Consider the following 12,250-nt stretch of genomic DNA (forward strand, 5'->3'; position numbering starts at 1 on the left):
AAGTAAAAAACATACCTAAGTATGACTAATACCATAAAGCATAAAATAAGCCAGAACTAAATGCAAACTCTTACCGTTCATAATCGGTTTACTCCCACCATCGTGTCATAGACGAAATGGCGGTCGCGCTCATTCTCAGCTGATTTATACGTGACCCAGACGTCGACGTCCCAGGTGATCAGGGACGTCAGGGTCTGACGTCACACCTTACACTATCCATATCAACATTACTTTTGTATCGCTTACTTTGTTTAACATAAAGTAATATGCAGAAATCCCCAAGATCTAACCTCATATTAAGGAAGCCCACTCCAACTCATTATTAAGTCCGTATGGGACCACCGTGTTGAGACGATAGATCCAGCGTTGTTCAATATGATTAAGCCTACCCTCCCAATTCCTTATCAAGTATATGGTCAATAACCCTCCATTTAATATGTTCAATCCCATGGCCCTTATCCTTAACGGTAAGAGTTTGCATTTAGTTCTGGCTTATTTTATGCTTTATGGTATTAGTCATACTTAGGTATGTTTTTTACTTTTGTATAGGGAGAGGGAGCCTTGATAAAGCCCTAGAGTTGCATGGGCGAAACATGTTGGTGGCTGATGTTTCTACCCTCCCGGCTAGCGTCAAATCCATAAGCTAAGTACTTTTAGTATTTCTATAAAAGCTTTTTCAAAAAATTGAAGTTATATACACGGGTCCAGTGACGAATGGGAGCATAAAGCCCCACACTATGAAATGATTTGAGTGTGTGGTGGCCCGCTGAGGACCTTAAATAGAACAATGAAGTCATTCTGAAAGAAGTGCTGTAAAGCAGTGAGATTACCCCTTATAGAATGACACGGGGACAAATTTTTCCCTGTCCCTGCGGGAACTCATTTTCCCATCCCGTCACTGCGAGTTCTTTTCCTGTCCCTGCCCCATCCCTGAAAGCTCTGTCCTCATTTGCACAAGCCTCAAACACTTGAGAATCCTAAGAGTTTGGGGCTTGTGCGGTTAAAGCAGAGCTTACAGGAATAGGGTAGAGACAGGAACAACAACAAAACTCTTGGGGACGGGAAAATTGAGTTCCTGTGGGGATGGGGACAAATTAGTCCCCATGTCATTCTCTATACCCCTTAAGTCATGAATTGAAAATTTGCTCCCTACTCCAGGCAAGACCATATTTCCATTAAAATACACATTCCCAGATAGTAAGGATTTTCCCCATTAGAAGTGTGTATTCAAGATATGAACCATCTGAAGAAAGCTTCAGACCTTACAGAAAAAAACAAACCTGAGCTCACTGATATAAACTAAATAAAACTTTGATCATCTTTCTCCTGCAGATATGGTAATAAAACAGATTCCTTATCCAACTTCTGTTGCCTAAAGAACATGATTTTTCTACAAAACACTATGACTAAGGAATTGGGGTTATGTTTATATAACTTTAAAAAAGTACTAAGAACAGTGGGGTAGGGTCTGTCAAATTAAGGCATTTTCGGACATGCCACTTGCATCCCAGGAGGGCTGTGGCCAGCTTGGAGCAGACCAAAAATGGAAGCTATTAGTGAACAGCAATTTTTTCTCTCTTGTTCTACTTATCCCCTTAAAAGCCCCCCATCAGTCTTCTTTTGAATTAAGCTGATTTAAAAGATAATGAAAACACAGTGTACCACCAGACAGACCTACAATGCATTCTGAAAATCAATCAAAACCACTCTGTTTGACAAATTCATCACCTAAACAGACCGATCTGCGCTCACGATGCATTTTCCCCCTACAAATCCGAAGCAATCTCTCAGGCAATTCCTACCCCTCTCACTTTCTCTCCCCTTACAACCCTTTTTCTTCTGCAACATTCCCCTCATACATTTGTAATTCGCTGAATGTCCAGCCTTCTTTCGATGTGAACCGCCTAGAAGTCGCCTGACTATGGCGGTATAGAAAAATAAACTTTATTATTTTATTTATATATAAAAGCCACAGGTCTCTGACCACAAACGGGCAATTAATCTTTTGTGACTTTATAAAGGGGGATGTTATTAATGACACATCCCAGCACACCCTCAAAACCATTTTCCCATCTTGCTTGAAGCTGAAATGGGGCACTGAAATACTGGTGGTTTACACGAGGCAGAAGCATCTTTAATGGTGTGCAAAATACCTGGGCTGTTCAAACTCTAGCTAAGTACAGTGTTGGCTAGTGTCTAAGCATGCTGTGGCTAACATTTGAAAACCCTCTTAGTTAACCAATTAGCCTTTGAAGAACTTGTCAAGATGGTTCTGTAACTTGCAGTCCTGCTTTAAGGCAAATGATATTGAGACAAGAATACTAGACCCAGTTCTACCTGTGTCCAATGGAGCCATTTGATACTAAAAGCTTTTCAGGAACTGTGGCTAAAATCCCAGTTTTCTAGCTGAAGTTAACAAGCAAGCTAGTTAGGACCACACAGCATTTCTCAACCAACTGGAGTGAGTAGACAAAACCCACAAACAAGAATTCCCTTTTTTTCAGTATGGCCAAATCTAGGCACTTATTATCTAATGCCTATTCCTTGTGGATACCCCACAACCAGACCTATTAGTCTCAAGAATCAGAGCTGTGTGAGCATGTGGCAAGAGAGGATTGAATCCAGATTAGTAGTGCAGGGCTTCCTAAACTTGTCCTGGGAAGCCCACAGCTGGTTTTTCATTAAATCCATATACAAGAGATCTATATGTTAGGGACCCAGTAGATGTAAGGTAATAGGTGGCAGGTGGGACACTGGTGATAATGGTGAGCTTAAAACCACAAAAGTCATCCTTAACGAACAAGAGTCCCATTATTTCTGGAAAACAAATAAAAACAAAGATCTTTTTATTGCACTAACAATATTTTTTGGACTAGCTTTTGAAGGCCACAAAAACTGGTCAAAATATGTATTAAGCTAGCCCAATAAAAAAGAAACAAAAAAAGCATGTTTCATATCTGTTTTGTTTTATTCCCATTTATTCTCTTTAACCATTTAATGGGCAGATGTTTTATTCCCTTTAACCCTTTAATTGGCAGATGGTGAAATGGCTGCTTTACGTAGCTTGATGTTGAACGAGAGCAACCGTGCCAAATAACAGGCGTTTGGAGGCGCAGATCTCCCGTTAAGAGCCACAAAAAAACACGTTGCTTCTGAGCAACAACGCCAAATAAAGGGTTAAAGTGGACCAACATGGCCACCACACCTATTTCTGGAAGCAGACAGATGACAAAGTAGAGGTAAAGGAGAAGAATGTCATAAATCCTTTTCATAGATGCAAATCTGAATAACTCATTTCATGGTGCATTTAGAGCAGGGCTGTCAAAGTCCCTCCTCGAAGGCTGCAATCCAGTCGGGTTTTCAGGATTTTCCCAATGAATATGCAGGAGATCTATTAGCATACAATGAAAGCAGTGCATGCAAATAGATCTCATGCCTATTCATGGAGGAAATCCTGAAAATCCGACTGGATTGCGGCCCTCGAGGAGGGACTTGGACACCCCTGATTTAGAGGAAGAAGTACTTCTGAAACTATTACACCACTTCAATGCAATTCTGTTACGTTTTAATATCATTTTATTAGAAATCATGCAAATTTTTTATATAAAAAATACAAGTGCAATAAGAATCGTGTGTAAATACAGATTGCGGGATGTCATGTCATTGTCAGCTTTGCAAAGAGAAATCCTTCCAAACCCAGGAGAGGCCAGACCTTCACCACCCTGTGCCACGGAGCCAGTTTCTCTTTGTTTTCACTTAATTTACTTTGATCCCCTGTATTTTTATTTCGTTATGCTTTTGTTTTAAATTACGTTTTTCTAAGACCCAAAAACACTAGGTTTTATTTACATTTAATTCCATTAGTGTCTGTCATTCACAACACACGGAATACATTAGAACATCAAACCACAATACAGAATTCTTTTTTCTCCCCTCCCTCTCCCCAATCACAGCTGTGAATGATTTCATTTCTTCTATTCTACCCTACAAAGACTCCAAAACCATCCCTGCCATTAAACCCTCCCTCTCAATACAGATGCAAGTCTGCTCTACTCTTTAAAAAGCATTTCCTCCTCCCCCCCAACACTTGATTTATAATGAAGACTACACAGTCACTCTCTTATCAACATTCATAAACCCAGAACAATTCCCTTGCCTTAGCCATGATTGGCTTGCATTACTTCAATCTACCTCTAAGGGGACCCAAGAGCCATCCTGAAACACCGACAGGAGAGGAAAATTCCTGCAAGTGGAGGACCAGTGGCACCAGAGCAAAGAGCCACCAACGCCTACTCAAGTCGAGTACTCCCTGCTGCCACCACGAGCACTAGCAAGGATTCACACAATGACCCGAAGCAGCCCTCGGTCCCCTTATAGCGGCCTGCACCCAAACACTACGTCCTTAGGAACTTTGCTTCACAACATGGCTTAATCCCATGAAACTGCTCCATATTAACCAAAAAACGGAGGAGAAACTTTACAGTTACAATTGTTTGATATGCGGATAAGAAGCTAGCACTGCTGTAGCGATTAATGTTTACTGTCTTACAGCTAGGGAAACGAGGGGGAAGGAAAATAAACTAATTACAGTTGGAAGCACACAATTTCATCATCAATATTCCATCACAACAAAACGGTTAAAGTCTAAAGGTAAAACAGCCTAGTGGTGCCTGTGTATTATATGTAGTTTTTGTTAAATACTTAATAAGCAGCAAGGATACGTCAGAAAGAAAGAAAGAAAAAAAAGACCAGCTTATCCTCATGAACTTTGTCTTGGCTTCATCCCACATTTCCTAGGAGTGCTGTGGATGGTGTTCTTGGCACACTGGGCTGCGTTTGCAGCTCCTATAAACAGCCTAACTCACCTCAGCGGACATGTTAGTGCCATCTTGCTGGAATCTCCGACCCCCAAGTTAAACAAATCTGGTGTGGCCTGGACACTGTTTCTGCCCCTTTACCCAAATGTCACTTTGAAAGTAGTACAACAGAGTCAGTCAACGTTTCCCCCCTTCAGTTAAGAGAGGGGACTTGTTCTCCTAAAAAAAAAAAAGGCCCAATAGAGGATATGGTAATTGTGGAGTGGAAAGGAACTTCTGAAGCTCCCAGGGCTGCTGCCTTTGCTCACAGATTGCGCTGAGGTACGAGAGGCTGCTGCTCCTGCCTCCCCCTTTCCTTCAAAGGACGGGGAAGAAGAATAACCAGGCTGTAATATAGACTTTGCTGCTGAACACTCCTCTTCCTCCACTCTTTTCCGAAAGCCAGATGCTGAGTTAATGAGGTTAGGCTGGAGTACTCTACGGAAGCACAGGGCAGGAAACGGGTGGAGGGGGGCGACAAATCACAAGCCTTGTTGAGCATAAGCTGCAGCAGAAGCCTCGCCAGCTAAAGAGACAGCTGCCTGCCGCTGCAGCGGGGAGGAGGCAGTGGAGCAGAGGCTCTCGCTGACAGACGTGCTGCGCCACGGGGAAGTGCTGTCGGAAAAGTTGGGGGATTGGTACGTGATGTCCGCTCCATGGTCCGTGCGAGCCTTGGCATGTTCACGGAACGTCAGCTTTTGTGTTTTAATCTGCAGCAAAAAGATGGGGGTGGGAAAGGAGGGGGGAAAAAAGACAAAAGGGGAAGGAATGGAAGACGACACCACAAAGTCATCATTAGATGCCTGGAAAATAAAATTTGTTTTGATTAAGACCAATGAAAACTAAAGCAAAGAAAAAAAAATAATGATAAAAACAGAGTGAACATAAGGGGAGCACCTGCCCTGTTCACTGGTCAGGTTTGAGGTCGCTGACTGACAGCGCCACAACCCGACAAGAGGAAAGCAGCACAAGCACTTACTTGTTTCTTGTATCTGAGTGCTGAAGCTCTGAACTTCCCTTTGGTCACCACCCTCAGCGGGTACAGTCTCCTCCCCTACTCCATTCTCCCGCATTTCACTGCCTGTCAGGCCCTGGGGCGCTGCCAGATCTCCGTTCTCCGGAGTCTGAGCCAACTCGCCTGCCTCTTCGCTCCCCTCAGTCTACAATGAAATAATGGGGGTGTCAATACAAACATGGGAATGAGATGGAGTGACAAAACTGTACAAAGGTGGAACCTTCCTCCAACCTCCCACCCCCTCACACACATTACACAATGACACATTCATGTTGAAATTGAGGCCAGTGAGAAATCGATCCTTGTCCTCTATATATGCGACTCAGAATGGGTTTCATGAAAGCAAAGACTGCTGAGCTATGCTAAACATCCACTCATGACTGCATGCTGTCAGAGCTAAACGGAAGCAATAAATCCTTAGAGCAGATCTGATCTCCAGGCTCAATGTATGGTTATGCAACTGTTTAGAACAGGGGTGTCAAAAGTTTCTCCTCGAGAGCTGCAATCCAGTTGGGTTTTCAGGATTTCCCCAATGAATATGCATGAGATCCATTTGCATGCACTGCTTTCATTGTATGCTAATAGCTCTCATGCATATTTATTGGGGAAATCCTGAAAACTCGACTGGATTGTGGCCCTCGAGGAGGGACTTTGACACCCCTGGTTTAGAATAATCATATATACAGTATATATTTTTTAAAATTTGAAGTTGGCCGAGTGCTGCGCAACTCAGCTCCGCTTACTCAGCTTTCTCCATTACTGTTGGATGATGAAAATTCACTGTAGGAAGGAACCTCTGCTATGGAGAATGAGCCAACCTAGTCCAGGCTGCTGCTCCAGATTCTAAACAAAAAAAAAAAAATGTAGCCGCAGCCTGCTAGCTGGGACAGGGGTAACCACTTTCAGCGATTTCTTCCCTGCACTCCCTGAAAGTAAATGCGAGATCAGATTTAAGCGATCACCTCCACCCCAGTTGGGGCTGCCACCACGCAAAGGGACGTAACCCATTCAGTCTCAATTCAAAAGAACATGACTTTTTTGTGGGATAACACGGTGTATCCCAGGCTGAAAGACCAGAGTGCTTCAATACAAAGCAGGTAACAGCACACCAGGGGAACATGAAAAACGCCAAAGTTCTGCTTGGCTATCCAACCTGGTGAATAAGATGTTTAATACAACAAAAAATTTACAAATACATCAGTTACCTTTACCTACTGCAAATGATTTAGCTACTTTTTTAGCTCTAAGATTAAGGATTTACGAACCTCACGTCCATCGTAATCGGGAAATATCAGAGACTATAATAGTAGGGTCCAGGATGAGGTTCCTGTAGATCCAACATGGTCGACTTTTGAGAACCCAGCTTGGGCTGAATTTTCCAAACTCTTTTGTAGATATTCTAAATCACACTGCATGTTGGACTCCTGTCCTACTAATCTCATGTCTTGTGCACCTCCAGGATTTAAATTAAAAGTGCTAGAATGGATAGCTGATTCCTTAGATAATGGTATCTTTCCCCAAGAAGAGGGTAATATAATTATCACCCCAATTATTAAAAACAATAAGGAATCAATTTCTCTGCCATCAAACTATCAACCTATAGCGTCCATTCCGTTTGTTGTAAAGATTATGGAGGGATTGGTGCATATTATTACATTACATTAGGGATTTCTATTCCGCCATTACCTTGCGGTTCAAGGCGGATTACAAAAGAGTTATAGAAGGTGTATTACAAAAAGATATCTGGTCATTTTCAGGGAAAATAAAGAGTAGAGCAGGTTGTTTCGGGGGGTCGGGGAGTTAGTGGGAAGAAAGAAGGAAGCTTGTGGTATTAAAAGTTTTTTTCAGGGATTTCTTGAAAAGTAGGGTCTTTATTTCTTTTCTGAATGTTTTGTAGTCTGGGGTTGCTATCAGTAGACTGGAGATTTGGTTGTCTAGTTTTGCTGCTTGAGTGGCTAGGAGGCCATCATATAGTTTTTTTCCGTTTAACTTCTTTGATTGAGGGGTGTGTGAATGGGGTGTGAGTTTTCCTACTATGCCTGGTTGAGGTGGTTTGGATGACAAAGATTTCCGATCACTCTTAATGAATTCCATTTCATATGAGTACTTTAGAAAGTTGCTGAAAACTTATCTTTTTTCTAAATTTTTGATAAATTAGTTATTTCTGCACTCTTCAAAAAAAACATGTTTTCTTTTCTTTAGAATAATCTTTTGTAAACTGCATAGAACTTATGATTATGTGGTCTAGAAATCTGTTGTTATGTTATTTCACGCTTGCACATCAGCACTTGACATGGAGATTGGTGACGTGGCCCAGGCCCTACACCTGTGGCCTTCAAACTTTTAACTTTTCTGCAACAAACCCAAGGATGTGGTGTGGATGCCTCAAACAGGTTTTTAGGGCATTCATGATGGAGTTTTTTTTCTCAGATTTTTTACTAGCATCAGGTACTGCAACATGTCTTTAAAGTTGATGCTGCAATTCTTAAAACCCTATATGCTAAAACGCTATAAACTAACAATAGTCATAACTTTAAAAGTTTACGTGACTGAAAAAACCCCAAACTACCGGTAATAACAGATCTGAAATCAGGGTGAAAAACTGATGTAGAAAAATGTGCTGTGTTGTCAGATGGTTCCGAAAAAAAGTTTTTTTGTTGCCTTGTGTTATCAGGCAGTAGCTGATCTCCTCTATTTATCAAAATGATGGCAGGATATGTCACAGAACAACTCAAATGCTACTTACGCTGCTTCAATATCCTCCACCCTTCAATCAGAATTCAGGGGGGGGAAAAAAAACCCCCCCACCACCACTAGTAACATGCAGCAAAAAAACCCTACTAAGCAAAGGTCACAATTTGACCTAAAACTTATTTTGATTTTAGAAAACTGTTAAATACACACCAGTTCAATAGGCAGATATCTTAATGTGTTCCGTTTTTTTAAATTATCTATGTTTCTAATTGATGTATTTCAATTTTAACTGCTTGTTTTTATATTTATGTTATTTTATTTTATTCTACACTGCATGTATTAACTTTCTTGTTGTGAACCGCTTCGAACCTTTGGTATAGCGGTATATAAAAATAAAATAATCGTTATTATTATTATTATTACATTTGGCCTAGTAAACATTGATCAAATGTCAGAGATCTTCAGTGATTTCGAATTTACAGTCTTCTCTTGGCTTCCTAACCACTCGGCACTATGCTGCACGCAAGGATGGTGAACTTTCTGACAGCTGGCACCCTCGCAGCAGGGTCCCCTACTTTCACGATCAGTATTCAGCCTTTTAATGCAATCCTTGATTTCGCACAATAAAAACATTTCACCTAGGCCAACATAACGATTGTGCTACCTGTAATGGCTGCATTAACCAATACCTTCCCAACTGTCAAAAATGTGTCCATATCATAGAAAACTGGACCTCAACCCACTATCTCAAACAAAATAAGAACAAAACCAAATTCCTTTGACTAGGACCCTCAACTGACCCATGCTATACTTCAAGGGTTACAGTAGACAACACTGACTTCCCATTAGAACTACAATCCTGAATCTTAGCAGTAGAAATTGATAACACCTATTCATGAAGAGCCATGTACAATCAATAATAAAACAATTTTTCCTTGTGATGAGAAAGCTAAGATCCAGCAGAAAATACTTTGAAACAGAGGCTTTCCAAATTTTAGTGCAATCCTTAATCTATCTCGACTAGACTACTGTAATGTAACACTAGTTATTTGCTCTAAAACATTACCATCACATCTACAACTAGTTCAAAATGTAGCAGTAAGACTCCTATATGGACTATGGAAATCAGAACACTTACAGCCCTACTATATGAAACTATATTGGCTGCCTATAACCACAAGGATCAAGTTTAAATTAGATATCACAGGCACTACCCCCAACTTCCTAATAGAGTTGGCCATCCTATTCCAGGATGCCTCCAACAGATATTCCACAAACTTGCAACAATATAAAGTCTACCAGGCAAATTATCTTATCCATCCAATATCAATTAGCAAAATGCTGGAACCAACTACGATCTTGTGACCACTATCCTCAGGGTCAGAAAACTTTCTTAAAAGCATTTCTGTGCCCTGAAGTAACCAAAATGGTAATTACAAAAACCCATATCTAAACTGTCCAATGCAACTCCTGGGACATAACGATGAGTCAACGATGACCGACTTGAACTTGTAACTATGTATTTGTAACTATGACCTAACTGTATCAATAATTGTAATGGCAACTACATACTAGCAACTCTATTGAATGTCCGTGTCAAATTGTCAATTGTAACTTCCTGGGTAACTGACCCAACCTCTTGTAATGTAAATCCAACCTTGAAATCGGTAAAGGTGAAATAGAAAACTTGATTAACATAACACCTGCTAGCAAAGTTTCAATCAATATCGGATGAGAGGACATCAACCTTACTGGTATGAAATGGTGGGATTACAGAGAAATGTCAAAAACACATTAATACAAGAGATGAAGTATGTCTGGTGTCCAAATACTTCCCAACCAACAGCTGCACAAGTTTTTTTGAATCACTGTTCCCACAAGGCTAAAAGCAATTCTTTACCTATATTATTGTCCTTTGACTTTGAGCACTGCCTCCAAACAAGTGGCACTTAAGGGTCCCCTAAGGAGGAGAGTAGGACTGGGGCACAAGCAGCAACCCCAACAGGAACTGTCAGGGGCGTGGTGGTGGGGTGTACCTGAGACTCCAGGCCACAGGTGTCAAAGTCGGTCCTCGAGGGCCGGAATCCAGTCGGGTTTTCAGGATTTCCCCAATGAATATGCATGAGATCTATGTGCATGCACTGCTTTCAATGCATATTCATTGGGGAAATCCTGAAAACCCGACTGGATTACGGCCCTCGAGGAGGGACTTTGACACCCCTGCTCCAGGCCATAATATTCCACATCTTCTAGGACTGCCAATGTAGGTTAGGCTTGCTCTTGCATAAAAGGCAAAAATTGTATCAGTTTGTCCTTATACAAACTATGGTCCTGCTTTCTTCTTCCCCCATCCCTTTTCCTTATTTTGGTTTAAATCTTTGCCTACCAGACTAACTAAGGTACACAGGATAGCACTTCCTATCAGCTGCTAGAGACGGAGAAATACTAGCTGGCATGAATACTTCCAATATCATGTTAATTTTCATCTCCCCCCTCTATAATTTGCAAGGCAAACACCACAGGGGAAATTATCAGCTTTACAGCGTGCAACCACATTTAACAAGAACTTAAACACAGAGAATTCTGGTCAGCTTGAACAGAAATATCTCCTAACAGGCACCTCTGAACTGTTTTGGTGCCTGCAGTGACAAATATAATAATCTGCTCAAGTAAATGGACTAGGGCCATCATTTTCTTAGGAAACTCTTATTATGCTGAAAGTGATAAGCCAGGCAGGCAAGCTCCTAGCCTGATGGATAGCTAATCAGTGAAATAAGAGTGCAAATTCACTTTAAAACGACTCATATTCATATATGATAGTCTCTGGTAAAACACGACTAAAGTCTAGTGATTGCTGCTTAGTCTTCATGTATATATTTAAGCAGTTTAGCAAATTCTATGCTGCCCTTTATTCATCTAAAAGCATGAGCACAAGCTGTAGTCCTAAAACTGTTTGAAGGATGACAGCTGCAGAAAATATCAAAGACCGGGACACTGCCCCATGTTATAAGCTGTTTTATAGATCACCAGAACAACAACAGAATGGGAGATAAGATGATAGAAAATTAAAGAATATGAAAAGCAAATAAAAGACTTATGTACATTGTAGTAAAAAAAAAAAAAAGAGACCGATCCCTCTAAACTAGGTGACAATGAAGAAGCCAGGCGCCGTGGAGGTGTTCCCTTTTGCAAAGTTACTATAGGCTCTGCAGAAGGCAGGACTCATCGTAATCCAGATGTGCCACTGACTCCTCACTTCCTCCCTCCTGTGGCCAGTAAACAGCATGGATGGCCGGCGGCAGGAGGAACCAGCTTCCTGCCTCATATTTCGGGCCTCCCCCGGACCCACAACTCCATTTCCCACAGCCAGAGTTCCAGGTAGGTAGTGCTGGAAATGGCAAAGGGTGATGGGGAGAGTTCTTGGATGGAGGCGGAGGGAGAGAGATGAAGTGTTGGAGGAAAGAGGGGAGAGGATACCCTGGATGGAGGAGGCAAGACAGTAAATACTAGTTAGAAGAGTGAAAATAAAGGGGGAAAAGCGAGAAAGAAAAGATGCTGGAATGGGGGAGAGATGGAAGCTAAAAAACTGGAGAATAATAGGATGACAGAAATGCAAAGCTGTAAATAGAAGCAGATGGAGATGCAGAAAAATAAATGGAGGAAAACTGAAAGAAAAAGGTTAAGT

General features: G+C 41.4%; 1 protein-coding gene across 12 annotated transcripts in view; it reads right to left on the reverse strand.

The window, feature by feature from the left end:
* Positions 1-3,558: 3,558 nt before the first annotated feature.
* MAP4 (microtubule associated protein 4) overlaps positions 3,559-12,250 on the reverse strand; it is a 421,944-nt gene continuing 413,252 nt past the window's right edge. For 11 of the 12 annotated variants that reach the window (XM_033931948.1, XM_033931947.1, XM_033931950.1 and 8 more), the window contains 2 exons: positions 5,836-6,016; positions 3,559-5,659 (listed from right to left, as the gene is read on the reverse strand). In XM_033931948.1, the coding sequence (XP_033787839.1) occupies positions 5,652-5,659; positions 5,836-6,016 (189 nt within the window). In that variant the 3' untranslated portion in view covers positions 3,559-5,651. The remainder of the gene's footprint in view (positions 5,660-5,835; positions 6,017-12,250) is intronic. The other variant, XM_033931949.1, reaches the window with a different exon arrangement.

Source organism: Geotrypetes seraphini, chromosome 2, assembly GCF_902459505.1.
Source record: "Geotrypetes seraphini chromosome 2, aGeoSer1.1, whole genome shotgun sequence".
NCBI classification, from domain to species: Eukaryota; Metazoa; Chordata; class Amphibia; order Gymnophiona; family Dermophiidae; genus Geotrypetes; species Geotrypetes seraphini.